The sequence below is a fragment of the Carassius carassius genome, chromosome 15 (assembly GCF_963082965.1).
Source record: "Carassius carassius chromosome 15, fCarCar2.1, whole genome shotgun sequence".
Classification (NCBI taxonomy): domain Eukaryota; kingdom Metazoa; phylum Chordata; class Actinopteri; order Cypriniformes; family Cyprinidae; genus Carassius; species Carassius carassius.
Genome location: NC_081769.1, coordinates 12,374,817 through 12,386,834, shown reverse-complemented (window position 1 = coordinate 12,386,834; position 12,018 = coordinate 12,374,817). Strand labels below are relative to the sequence as shown.

The 12,018-nt window shown below is 35.2% G+C and overlaps 1 protein-coding gene across 1 annotated transcript; it reads right to left on the bottom strand.

Annotated features, from left to right (window-relative positions):
• Positions 1-3,320: 3,320 nt before the first annotated feature.
• cep76 (centrosomal protein 76) lies at positions 3,321-10,883 on the bottom strand. Its single transcript, XM_059567389.1, has 12 exons — positions 10,618-10,883; positions 9,705-9,860; positions 9,506-9,587; positions 8,747-8,971; positions 8,472-8,657; positions 8,075-8,172; positions 6,227-6,355; positions 5,937-6,125; positions 5,640-5,806; positions 4,369-4,702; positions 3,902-4,119; positions 3,321-3,708 (listed from the first exon to the last, which is right to left on the bottom strand). The coding sequence occupies exons 1-12, from the start codon at positions 10,678-10,680 to the stop codon at positions 3,570-3,572; spliced, it is 1,986 nt and encodes a 661-aa protein (XP_059423372.1). The 5' UTR covers positions 10,681-10,883; the 3' UTR covers positions 3,321-3,569.
• Between the last annotated feature and the right edge of the window lie 1,135 nt (positions 10,884-12,018).

The following is a 12,018-nucleotide window of genomic DNA, read 5'->3' as shown; positions in this document are numbered from 1 at the left end:
ATCAGTTTGCCTTGAATTTTGGAAGATTTTATAAAAGAGAGAGAGAGAGAGAGAGAGAGAAAGAGAGAGAGAGCATGAAATAAAAACAAAATGCACTTTCATTAGTATATTTTCAATTAAAATCACATAAAGAATCAAGGAAACTTGAATTTTAGATGTTAAAAGGAAAATAAAAAAGCATATCGTACAACAATTATAGTCTGGTGGTTTGCAGCAGTCTAGATTTGATTGAACTGATCAATTAACAACACTGCCTGAATTTTTTTTTTTTCCGAAACAACCCATTATCCAATCAAACTTCTCTTCTAATCACCAGCCACTTTTTATCAGTGTTAGTGGAGTGTGTTTTTGTCACTGGTCTGGTGAGATGATGTTTCTGTCCCTACAGACTCATTAGAATATTGCACCTGCAGTTCAAGACATTTCATATGCAGTGAGGACAATACTTGTTTGGCTGCATCAAACACTTCCTCTCCCAGACAAGGAAATGTGATTAGAAGTGAAGGTGGGATTCAGTCAAAAAGGAAATATTCATTAACCTAAATCACCCTTTCCACAACTCCAACCCCCAATGCCATACACACTCCTCATCCTCGACACGTTCAGCAGCTGAACGCACAATTGTTAACGAGAGATGGGAAAGACGGAAATAACTGGATGTCACTGTTTCCAAAACAGTTCTAAAGTTATTTGTTATGTGCAAGTGTATTAAACAGCAAAAAGAAAATCAAACAAAAGATAAGCAAAGCCATTCAGTGCATTTCGAGGCCCTAAGACTAGCTTGTGTGCTGGAATGCACTTCGTCTTGTTCATATTAAGAATTTTATTGAGCCACACTGTGCAAACAGGATAATAATAGTATGATCTTACGATGGTATGTAGACTTTCAATTCAGCAATACATGATACCTCAGGTGGAAATGTGATCACGTAATCACTCAAAGTAATAAAAGGTTTAAAATATCAATTAAATAATCCTTAAACCATCATCTTTATGTTTTCGTTTGAAGCTGTGGTGTTGTTTGTATTTTGTCTCCCCCTGGTGGACAGAAGGACAATTATGTAAAGTTGCATGTTGAAGGATTAAACGCTGCGGGTAGAAAGAAATCATTAAAGTCAATCTATTTTGAAGAAATTTAACTCACTGAAACTGGTTTAAACATTGTGAGAACTTCTACATTAACTGATAAGATCAGACTGCAGTCTTCAGCAATAATATAGCACAACATTTCATTTATCTAGTGCAAAGATGCATGATTACATCCAAGTGGATTCATATACATATTAAGTATATCATTATTGATAAACTTAAAGTGTAAACTGTGTCATAGCCTGTCTTATCTTATCTAGTCTTATCTGTCCATCATTTTACTTACTACACTTGAACATTTCATACAACACTTAAATAAGTCATAAGTTAATATTTAGCACAATTAGATTATTTTGTCTGCTGTTGTGCCGACAAAGAAAATAGTCTAAAGAAAGTCAAGCAGAACTATCCATCACACGCGGCCACAATATAATGATTTTACTTCTTGAATGTATCAGTTTTCAGTGAAGAATGGAATAAGTGAATGATTCAATAACTCTCTCAAATGTGACGTAGCGGCTGTCGCCACCTACTGGCGACGCAACCTTGAAATCTCAAGAGCTACTGTACTCTGATTGATGTTGCAAACTGGTACATTTTTTAATTCATTATTGTAATCAAATGTTGTAGTGTTTATTGAATTGTCTAATTCATCTAAAATTTGGACACTGACAAGGGAAAAAAAGCCTGCTCCCACATTGCAAAGTAATTATTCTTTGGAGCACGAAGAAGGTGGATAATGTTCATATTCAATGTGTTACATTAAGCAGCTGATATCTAACCATGTGTTTAGCACATTGTGCTATTTTTATTTGTGAAACTGTAGGCCCGTTTCATTTTCTTTTTACCACCTTAAATGTACCTTGATCCGCATAAATGAATACAGATGGTCATCAGACGACATTTCAAGATTTAAAGAAAATAGCATGTTTGTAAAAGCGTATTTGTTGAACTGGGTGGCAGCCATGGCAACTAGGACCTGTTAATTAGAAGCTTATGGAGGAGACAATGATGCAACCTTGGAGAGATAAATAATGAATTGATAATGTGCACTTGTGACCTGAATACTTGGCCAGATTTGCTAATGACTCTTAATACCACAAAAGGAACACGTTCACTAAGGTCATCTTAAAGAGAATGCAAGCTCATCTGCTTTGGTTTCAATAAATGTGCTGTAGCATGAGGACGGATCAGAATGTATTGGCTCATCTTACCTATAGGATCAAGTCTACAATTGTGCATTTTTTAGTTTTTTTTTTGGAAGAGTATGTTGCCATCTCCTGGCCAAAAACTGCATAGACATAACGTTTTTTGTTGCATTCACGTGTTAGTATTTTTATTCTGTAAAAAAGCTTCACAGTTTTTTTTTTTTTTTTTTTAACTGTTCATTAGATTGCCTGTTTACATTTACAACTATATGTAAAAAATTTGTCATCAGGAAAAAAAAAAAAAAAAAAATTATATATACTGTCTATATATATATATATATCTATATATATATATACATATATATATATATATATACATATATATATATATATATATACATATATATATATATATATACATATATATATATATATATATATATATATATATATACATATATATATATATATATACATATATATATATATATATACATATATATATACATATATACACACACACACATATATACACACACACATATATACACACACACACATATATATATATATATATATATATATATATATATATATATATACAAAATTAAATAAAATACATTTTAACATGTCACTAACAAGGTAAAAATACTTTGTTTTATATATATATATATACAAAATTAAATAAAATACATTTTAACATGTCACTAACAAGGTAAAAATACTTAGTAATAATAGTAAAAATACTATTTTCGGCTGATAAAACCCAGTGCTAAGAAGCTTAAGCACAACTAATATTTTTGAACAGACTTCTGATGTAATATTAAAAATGTGCTGCTTAATATTTTTTTAAAAGGCGTAATACACTACCATTCAAACGTTTGGGGTAAGTAAAATTTAAAAATCAAAAGAAATTAGGGACCGTAAATATATTTATGATGTTACAAAAATTTCTGTTTCAAATAAATTATATCCTTTTAAACTTTCTAGCCAAAGAATTCTGAATGAATTAATGAATAAAAAAACTGAATGAAACTGACAAATTGGTAACAATTTGGAAACCATGCCAAGGACAAATAAAGGCATTGTAAAAGCAATTTATTTAGAAAAATATATCATAAATACATTTTCAACAGCCTCCAACTGAGACACACACAGTACATGTAAAACAACTGTAATTGTACTGCACATATATGAGCAGCGTAGATTTAAATGGCATACGTGTCGTTACAAACTCATAATAACACTCCAATTCAGCAGATTAGTTTTAGGAGCTGTAAAGGAGTTTTGTGACTTCTCTAAACCTGAGGTGAAAGGTCATACTGCTTTCTGTCACAGCACTGATCTGTACTTGCAAGCAAACATGATCCACACAGCACAAGCCGACTCTGGATAGGCAAACACACGAACCCTCACCGCCAGTCGCACATGATCCCCTCGGCAGCAAACAATCTCTTCACAGAACGCTGATCTGAGTGATGCATATAAAACAAGTTTAGATGTTAGTCATTTGTCTTTTTTTAAAGCTCCAATGTGACTTTTGTCCACTCACAGCACTGAACAAAATTGCTATTTCTTTGCTACTCCTTTAAATGGTTTCGGTTTTTAAAATGGACATATCAATAATAAAGGCATTATTGGTAGATGTTTGTTTGTGCAGGTACCTGAGGCAGGTAGCGAATGCCCTGCGTGCGTTACGGTGCAAGAAATGAATAGGAAAGCCTTTAAAAGTGTGTCCGTCAGGTACCGCTCTTCTCACGGCATCCTGAAACTCCTCGTTTCCACACGACACACCTGTACAGCGCTCTAGTTCATACGCCGACAGCGCTGCTGACAGCAGGTATGACAGGTGATCATCCCAGACTGATGCCAGACCAAGATCCTACAGACAAAAGCATGTTAAAAAGTACCCAAATTTATCAGACAACTGTTTTCTTGCTGTATTTTCAAAGTCAAGAAAACAGCCTCGTATATCTGTGGTAAACTCAGATTTTACATTTTCAAAAAGTAGAGCAACATTCATTTTCCTTCCAACCATAAGTCGCTTTTTTTCCTTCGAAAATAATTACAAAAAGCATCATTTACGTTGCTTTTAGGTGGAAGGTTGCTTGTGCATGTGTGGATATATTACCTTTCTATGCTCTGCTAATAGGTAGCGCATTTCCAGCTCAAGTTGGTTGCTGGCCTCATTAGGCGCTAAAGAAGGGGAGCAGAGAGGAGGAGTCGGGGGGAGAGAGGAGGTGGAGCCGGGTGCACACACAGATCTCACGGCCTCCTCGCTCATGGCCTTCCAGCGGGAGCCATCTGTGAAGTCAAACACACACAGCTCCACAGCATCTGAAGGCTGACAGTTCGCCAGGAACGTCTTGTGGTTGAAGACGCAGCCGAGCGTCCGGTAAGGGTGGGTGGGTTTCGGTTGGGGAACCATGGGGGGAGCATCTGGGTCTATTGGACGGTGGAGGTATCTATTACAGAAAGTAAAACAGGAAGCAAGATATAAGATACATTATTAACAACAACGAAATCAGGGTGATGTCTGATTTATGAATAAATGACTCTTATGGTACTTTGATGAATTAGTCAAACAGCCTCAAACTCATTAATGGATTAAATCAGACTCACTGAGTTTGCGACTGACTTTCACACAATTTCTTTTCATTGATGTCTGATTCCAAAAGAACCAGGAAATGTACTTGTAATTAAAGATTCATATTCATAACCAGTTTTGCTATCGGGAACGAAAATTAAAACTAAAACTATTAAAAATAATTTTGTTATTTAAAATAAATACGAAATAAAAAAATTGAAATATAAGATTTAAAAAAATAAAATGAAAAAACAGAAATTAGAAATGTTGCAGTGTCAACTAACTGAAAATAAAACAACAAACTGAAATAAAAAATAAAAGTCAAACTGAACAATGTTTTTTTAATTAAACAAGCACATACAGTAAGAAAATTACTAAAACGTAAACTAAAAATAAAACAAACTGAAAATATCAAAATAAAAGCTAATTCAAAATTTTAATAAATATTAATTCAGTATGTAAATACTAGTTTATAAATTGTTTTGTTGCTAAATAAAAATTCTAAAACCATTCAAATATTTAACAAAGGCTGTTTTTGTAAATCGTTTAGCATAGTGCGATCCGATTATAATGTTTAATAACTGTAAAAGAAACTTTGTTTGGAAGTAGAACTGCAAGGTGGGATACATTACGTAAGCTTAATCAATACAATAATTTACCCTTTTTTTTAAACAGTTAAAAATATTAACAAACCCATTAAGCACATTTGTAAGTGCTTAACTAAAAAAAGCCAGGCTCCTAAATGTATACATTTTAAGTAATTTTCTTTTAGTTTAGAGACATTTTAGGCATAGTTAGAATGGATGAAGTTTTACCTGTGTGCAGTGAAACTTTCCCAAAAGGTGATGGAGCCGTCTGTACTGCAGGTCATGACCCAGGTGTATGGAATGTTTTTGGCTTTGGTGCCCACACATACATAAGCATCCAGTCCAAATCCCAACAGCAGACTACACAGAAGTGTGGCATGATCCTCACAGTCGCCCTGACAACAACAAAAATCCATCAAATCTATTTATCAACGTTCATAAAAACAGCACATATGAATTCTAAGGTTTTACTCTAGCTTATGGTTATTCAGGTTCAGTGCATAGTGTTAAATCAGCATGTCTTACTTTGTTTCTGCACAGAAAGGCCATCATAGAGCACCACTGCTCCTGCCGGACTCCTCCACCTACCACCGGAGCTCTCTCCTGAGCTAACAGGCTAACGAAACGCGCCGCCTGTCGCGGACTCTCAAGCAACCTGCCGGCACGTAACACCCGTACATATGAACACACAGGCCGGTTCACACCATTTTCATCCTGGATAACACACAAGTTTTATAAAACATCTGAGGCAAATACTGTTATGAACAAGAATAACTCAACATTCAACAGTACATTGCTCAGTAGCTTCAGGTCACCTGTGCAAAGATCTTCACCAGCTTGGACTGGTGCGAGGGTCGAATTTCCAAGAACTCCTGCCACCACTGTTTGGCATACACCAAAAACAGCCTCTCCTTCTCTGCTGTTTTCTGCCTTTCCAGGGATTGCTGGAAGAAGTAAGATCCGCAGTTTTTGTTTAGGCAAGCTGTTTTTAAAATGCAATGTTACGGAGACAAATAACAGAAATAATGAGAATGAAAAAGCTTTGTTGAAGACTTATCCCCACTTTCGTAACAAATGATGTTTAGAGAATACCAACTCCTTTAAAGGAATGTTCTGGGTTCAAAGTGAAAAAAATAGCTAACTGGAAATGTGTATAGGTGTGGTTTGTTTTAACTGCTCATCACATGGTTATGACTGGAGCTGAAAATTTTTAACAATTTAAAACAATGATCAATACAAGCGCTTGATTGTCACGCGAGTTCTAAAAATGCACTCTATTTTTAAATAGGAGTTTGTTTTTTCCCGCATATGGCACGTTTGTGCGCTAGAGACAAACGCAGCAGGCTTCAATGCACAGAATATGTGCTGTGAGCCACATGCTCATTGCTTGACAGTGCTTCCACTCTCTGTTATTTTAGTCTTTTACTTAGATATGCTTTCATTTCTGCCGTTTGTTTGTCCTGAAGCTCGTGGCTGCGGTTAAATTCACTTGCATCTACTTTTATGATACATAAACTTACATTTTATGATGTAAGTTTATGTTATGTTTTCAGAACAAGACAAAACATCTGATATGTGGAAATAGATTACATCAGAATGCATTAGTGTGAATGCAGGCTATTAAAGCTGCCAGTGTCTATGATCTCATCAGTAATAATCAAATGGCAATAATGCAGAGAAAAAAGAAAAACCCATAACTATGATTAACTGTAAACTTTCAAAACTTAAAGCACACCCAAATACTGGTTCCATTAGTTAATATTAGTTAACTACTTTAGTTAACATGATCTAAGTGTGAACAATCCTTCTACATTATTTATTAATTGTAGTTGATGTTAATTTCAATATTTACTAATGGAGTATTCCAATCAAAAGTGCTTGTTAACATTAGTTAATGCACTGTGAATGAGCATGAACTAACAATGGAGAACCATTTTCATTAGCTAACATTAACAAATATTAATAATACAGTAATAAATGTATTGTTCATTGTTTGTTCATGTTAATTAATATATTAACTAACATTAACTAATGGAACCTTATTCTAAAGTGTTACCGAAAGGGCTTTTTGTTTATCACTTTGTTTATCAATTTGATTTGAATAATTTGATATAATCATGATGTATTGTGATGCATCGTGATATCGAATTGAATTGAATCATTTACATGATAATCGTAATTGAACTGAATCGTGAAACCAGTGCTGATGCACACCCCTTCATTATGTGGACTAATCGTCGCAGATTAGCGTCATGCAATGGAGCGGTTTGGAACAATGAATCGTTGAGTGAATCTTTTGGGAGTTGCTGAACAAAGAAGGTAAAAATAAATGCATATTATAAGACAATGAAAGTGTTTTTTGACCTTGCATCCATGTCAGCCTGTTATTGGGGACTCCCAAAACCAAAATATGGACCTTTCATAACCCATAATGGAGCATTTAAAAACAGTGCAAATGTAACATTTATTCCTGGTGCAATGTTTTGCCCCATAGACTTTCATTACAAGTGCATTACAGTAACCATTTTTATTACAGGGACTTATTTATTTTTTCATGCTAGCAGTAGAGCTTAACTTGTGCTCAATCTGAAACATTCCTTTGAATGTCATCCACAATGACTTAATTTGAAAGAAACCTAAGCATTTATATAGTAATGCCTCACCTGGGTGGTGACAACATCAGGGCTCAAGGTCTCAGTAAGAGGAGGATACAGTTCCAGTTTCAGATTCAGAACACCAACAGCTACTTTACATTCACTGCCTGAGGAAAAAAAGACATGCACACATGCTCATAAACAACTTTTAAGCCTCAACACCCTTTAATGTGTTCTTTACTACTTAAATGTACAGTTTAAATCTCCAAAAGACGGTACTTTGAAGAATGCTGCAATTGTTTTTGTTCATAAAAGGAATGTACTGTTAAAAACATTGGAACATTAGTCAAAATATCTTCTTTTATGTTCCGCAGAAGAGAGCAAGTACTCATATAATTGGATTTTTGGGTAAACTGCGTGTTACGAATGGAAAAGGTTCACCATTAATAATATGACATTTGCTTACCCACTCCCAGCAGTTCAACTGAGACACCGGTTTTCCCATTGGGAGCACTGAGAACTCTCCTCCAGTCAAGAAAATAAGAAGAAACGAGTGTTGTGTCCCCAGACGTGTCGGTCTTAATCAGCACCATGTGCACTGGGTCACAGATGGACAGCATGGTGGTAGCATCAGCCATCTTGCCAGCATCTCCTGTGCCATAACAAAAACACATGACAGGTTCTTGAAATGAAATGGAGAACATTATGGACTGCTAGAAAAAGTAGGGTTGCTTAAGAGACCTGGGCCATCTCTGTGGACCTCCAGAAGAAAGCCCTCCTGTAGGTCTGGTTCACAGGCACATGGGACTGGTTTGGAGCGGAAGCGCTGGTTGCGGAAGTGGAGATGAAGGGTGAACGTAGAGCACACCTGACCAGGTAAAGGTTCTGGCTCCTGCAGGTGTTCCAGGAAGGCCTTACCACCCAGAACTTGTAGGTAGAGGTATCTCCTCAGTGGACTGATGTTAGCTGGTGAAATGTTTTTTAAATGGTTAGTTCTCTTACTTTGGTTGAACTGACTTTTAACGTAGGGACAGTAATCTGAGGTGTCATTACAAATGTCTTCATTTGTGTTTTGAAGATGAACAAAAGTCTAATGGGTTTGGAATGACATGAGGATGAGTACATGATGACACAACTTTTATTATTCCATGTTCCCGTCTCTTCAAAACCGTTTTTATTAACATTTACTCTGTTGCAAAAGACTTTCATTCATCTTCGAAACACAAATAAAAGTATTTTTGAAACCTGAGAGATGTCGGTCCCTCCGTTTAAAGTTCATTCCACCAACACTTTGACACTTGATGTAATAAAGGTAATCTGTAAGAACCACGCGGTTTAATCCAAGTCTTCTGAAGAAACACAATCACTTTATATATGAGCAATGATGAAAATGCTGCACATCAAATATGGTAAATAATGCACAGAAAATGTCTGCATTTGTGTTTTAAAGATTAGCTAATTTATGGGTTTAGAATGATATGAGGGTAAACAGTCACTCACTTGTCTTCAGCTGTGTGATGTTCTTTTCCACAAAACGAGTTGCAGACTTGTTCACAGAATCAGCTTCAGCGTGAGAAACCTCCTGATGGGAAATCAACTAGTCTTTTAAAGCGATACTAAATATCTCTGCTTTGGTAAAGAGATGCATTCATTGTACAATCTCAGTGTATGCAGAACATAATCAGAATACTCCTAGCACATTTGTGAAGTGGAGGTCTTTCATCACGTCATCCACGATTCCCCTCCGCTGGAGAGCATGTATGAAGTCCTCCTCAGAGAGAGAGCACTGTCCATGCTGCCCATCAGCCCTCACGGTCTCCGCTAAAACATCACGAATTCTCCCATGGATATCCATCTGAAAACGCGTTAGTTGACAACATTGGGAGATTTTCAATATCAAGATGTAGGTTAGGTCAGGTCATTTTTTAAAAGAAGTCCCTTATGCTCCCAAAGGCTGCATTTATTGGATTGAAAACAGAGTAGGAACAGCAATACTGTGAAATCTGATTACAATTTAAAAGCACTGTTTTCTATTTTAATGCATTTTAAAATGTCATTTATTACTGCGATTTTCAGCAGCCATTACTCCAGTGTTCAGAGTCACGTGATCCTTCAGAAATCAATCTAAAATGCTGAATACAACATAAAATATATTCAAATGAAAAGCAGCTTTTAAATTGTGAGGATATTTAACAATATTATTTTTTTACTCTATGCGTGAACAAATTAATGCAGCCTTGCTGAGAATAAAAATAAACGTGTAGTTGAACATTTTACTTAATAAAATAAATAGAAATAGAAATTGTATGCGTAGTAATTGTACAAAAATGACACGATGTAAATGTGTGGTTGGTTGTCATGTCAACCACCTAAATATACTAGTAAAAACAACAACAACAACAACATCACATCGGAAAACAAACTGTAATGCATTTCCAGTAACGTTAAGTTAAAACTATGATTTTAATCACATAGAATTATGTAAAACAGGAATATCATGGTTTCTGACATAATTTGCTGAAAGTAAACACAGGCGAATTCTATTGAACTAAATGCAATGAACAGTCATGATTTGCGAGTAACATCTGATCATTAGCTTGCGTTAACGTTACCTTGATTAAATGATCATGGATTATTTGTTTTAATTCAGTTGCTTTTTCTGGAGGCAGGGACATGTTTCCGAGCCTGAAAATGCCACTAGAGTTTCAAACCCAAAAAAAAAGTAATCATTTAAAATCAGCGTCTGCATTAAACACAGGTTTTCAACATAAGTTAGTCATATTATCAATTTTCTTCTGTTCTTTTCTGGATGTGATGTCAACGCCTCCCGGCTCCAACTGACGTTTTAAATCCTGGCGGAAAGGCGAGCGGGAGGCTGCCGTCACAGAGCCTGCGTATACTCGCAGTTACGGCTTTAAAATACACTTAAAGCTCCAAAACAAAAACCTAACTACATAACGTTTAACGAACAACAGTCTTTATTAGCTTTAACACTTTACGATTTCGTAGATTCTAGAAAATATTAAACTCTACGGTTTAAATCAGGCACAGCGTCTTCATACTTAGGAAATGACGTCATGAAATTCAGCCCCTGAATCTTGTAGTTCTCGTTTATTATAAACACAAACTGTACTTTGTAGGCCTAAGTAGGCCTCACTTATACTGTGGTGTACCATACATTAACATATTCAGTGTTCCTCTCTCACTTTTTGGCTAAATGGCCTTTTGGCCTCTTCTAAAGAGGATGAAAATGACTTTATTAAATCTAACATTTTTGCTTCCTCTAAATCTAACAATTCCACATCCCCCACCACCATATGATATTTTTTAATTTACAACTGTTCAATAAATATTCAATATTAACATTTGAACCAAAGTGTAGTATGTAGCTATAATTTTAATGTTTATTCAATAATAAAAAGTTATCTTGTAGTTCTCCAGTGTGTTTTAGTCATGCAAACCTGTCCTCACTGAAAGTCCTTACTTAGCAATTTACTAGTTCTTTAAAACAATTACAAAGCAGCTTTCAAATTTGTGTTTGAGGAACAAATGTGCAATTTATGTTGTAAAACAAAACATCAAGTATTATTAACCATAGACATGCTTCTCTTAAATCCAATCTGCAATTATAAAATCATAAGAAACTCCCAGAGTAACCAAGGCTTGTGCTTTCTCTTCTTTTCGGTTTTGGACGTGACAAAGCTTCACATTAAGAACCGCACGATAGGCTAATATATGTAAATGTAACCCAAACCTCTCTGACAAAGAATTACATCATTAAACATTTAAATATTTTTATTTTAGCTAAATTTTGCACTCACAACTTACTGTAAGTGACTTATTAATGAAAAACTTCTTTTTATACCAGGAGAATGAGTTCAACAGCTTTTTATATTAAATTATGCCCAAACCAGATGTCACTTACATTTGCAAGGCATGTTTGGAACAGCTTTCTCATATCTTTGAAAAATGTTATTAGCTCTTAAAAGGTCAGCTTTTTCCCGTACTTGTGA

Bases quoted from the DNA above. Each gene is read 5' to 3' on its own strand.
- cep76 (XM_059567389.1), bottom strand. From the start codon at position 10,680: ATGTCCCTGCCTCCAGAAAAAGCAACTGAATTAAAACAAATAATCCAT. The intron at 8,173-8,471 runs GTAAGCAAATGT...TTTTTTCCTCAG, and splicing joins AGTTGAACTGCTGGGAGTGG to GCAGTGAATGTAAAGTAGCT. The intron at 4,703-5,639 runs GTAAAACTTCAT...TTTCTGTAATAG, and splicing joins GAAAGTTTCACTGCACACAG to ATACCTCCACCGTCCAATAG.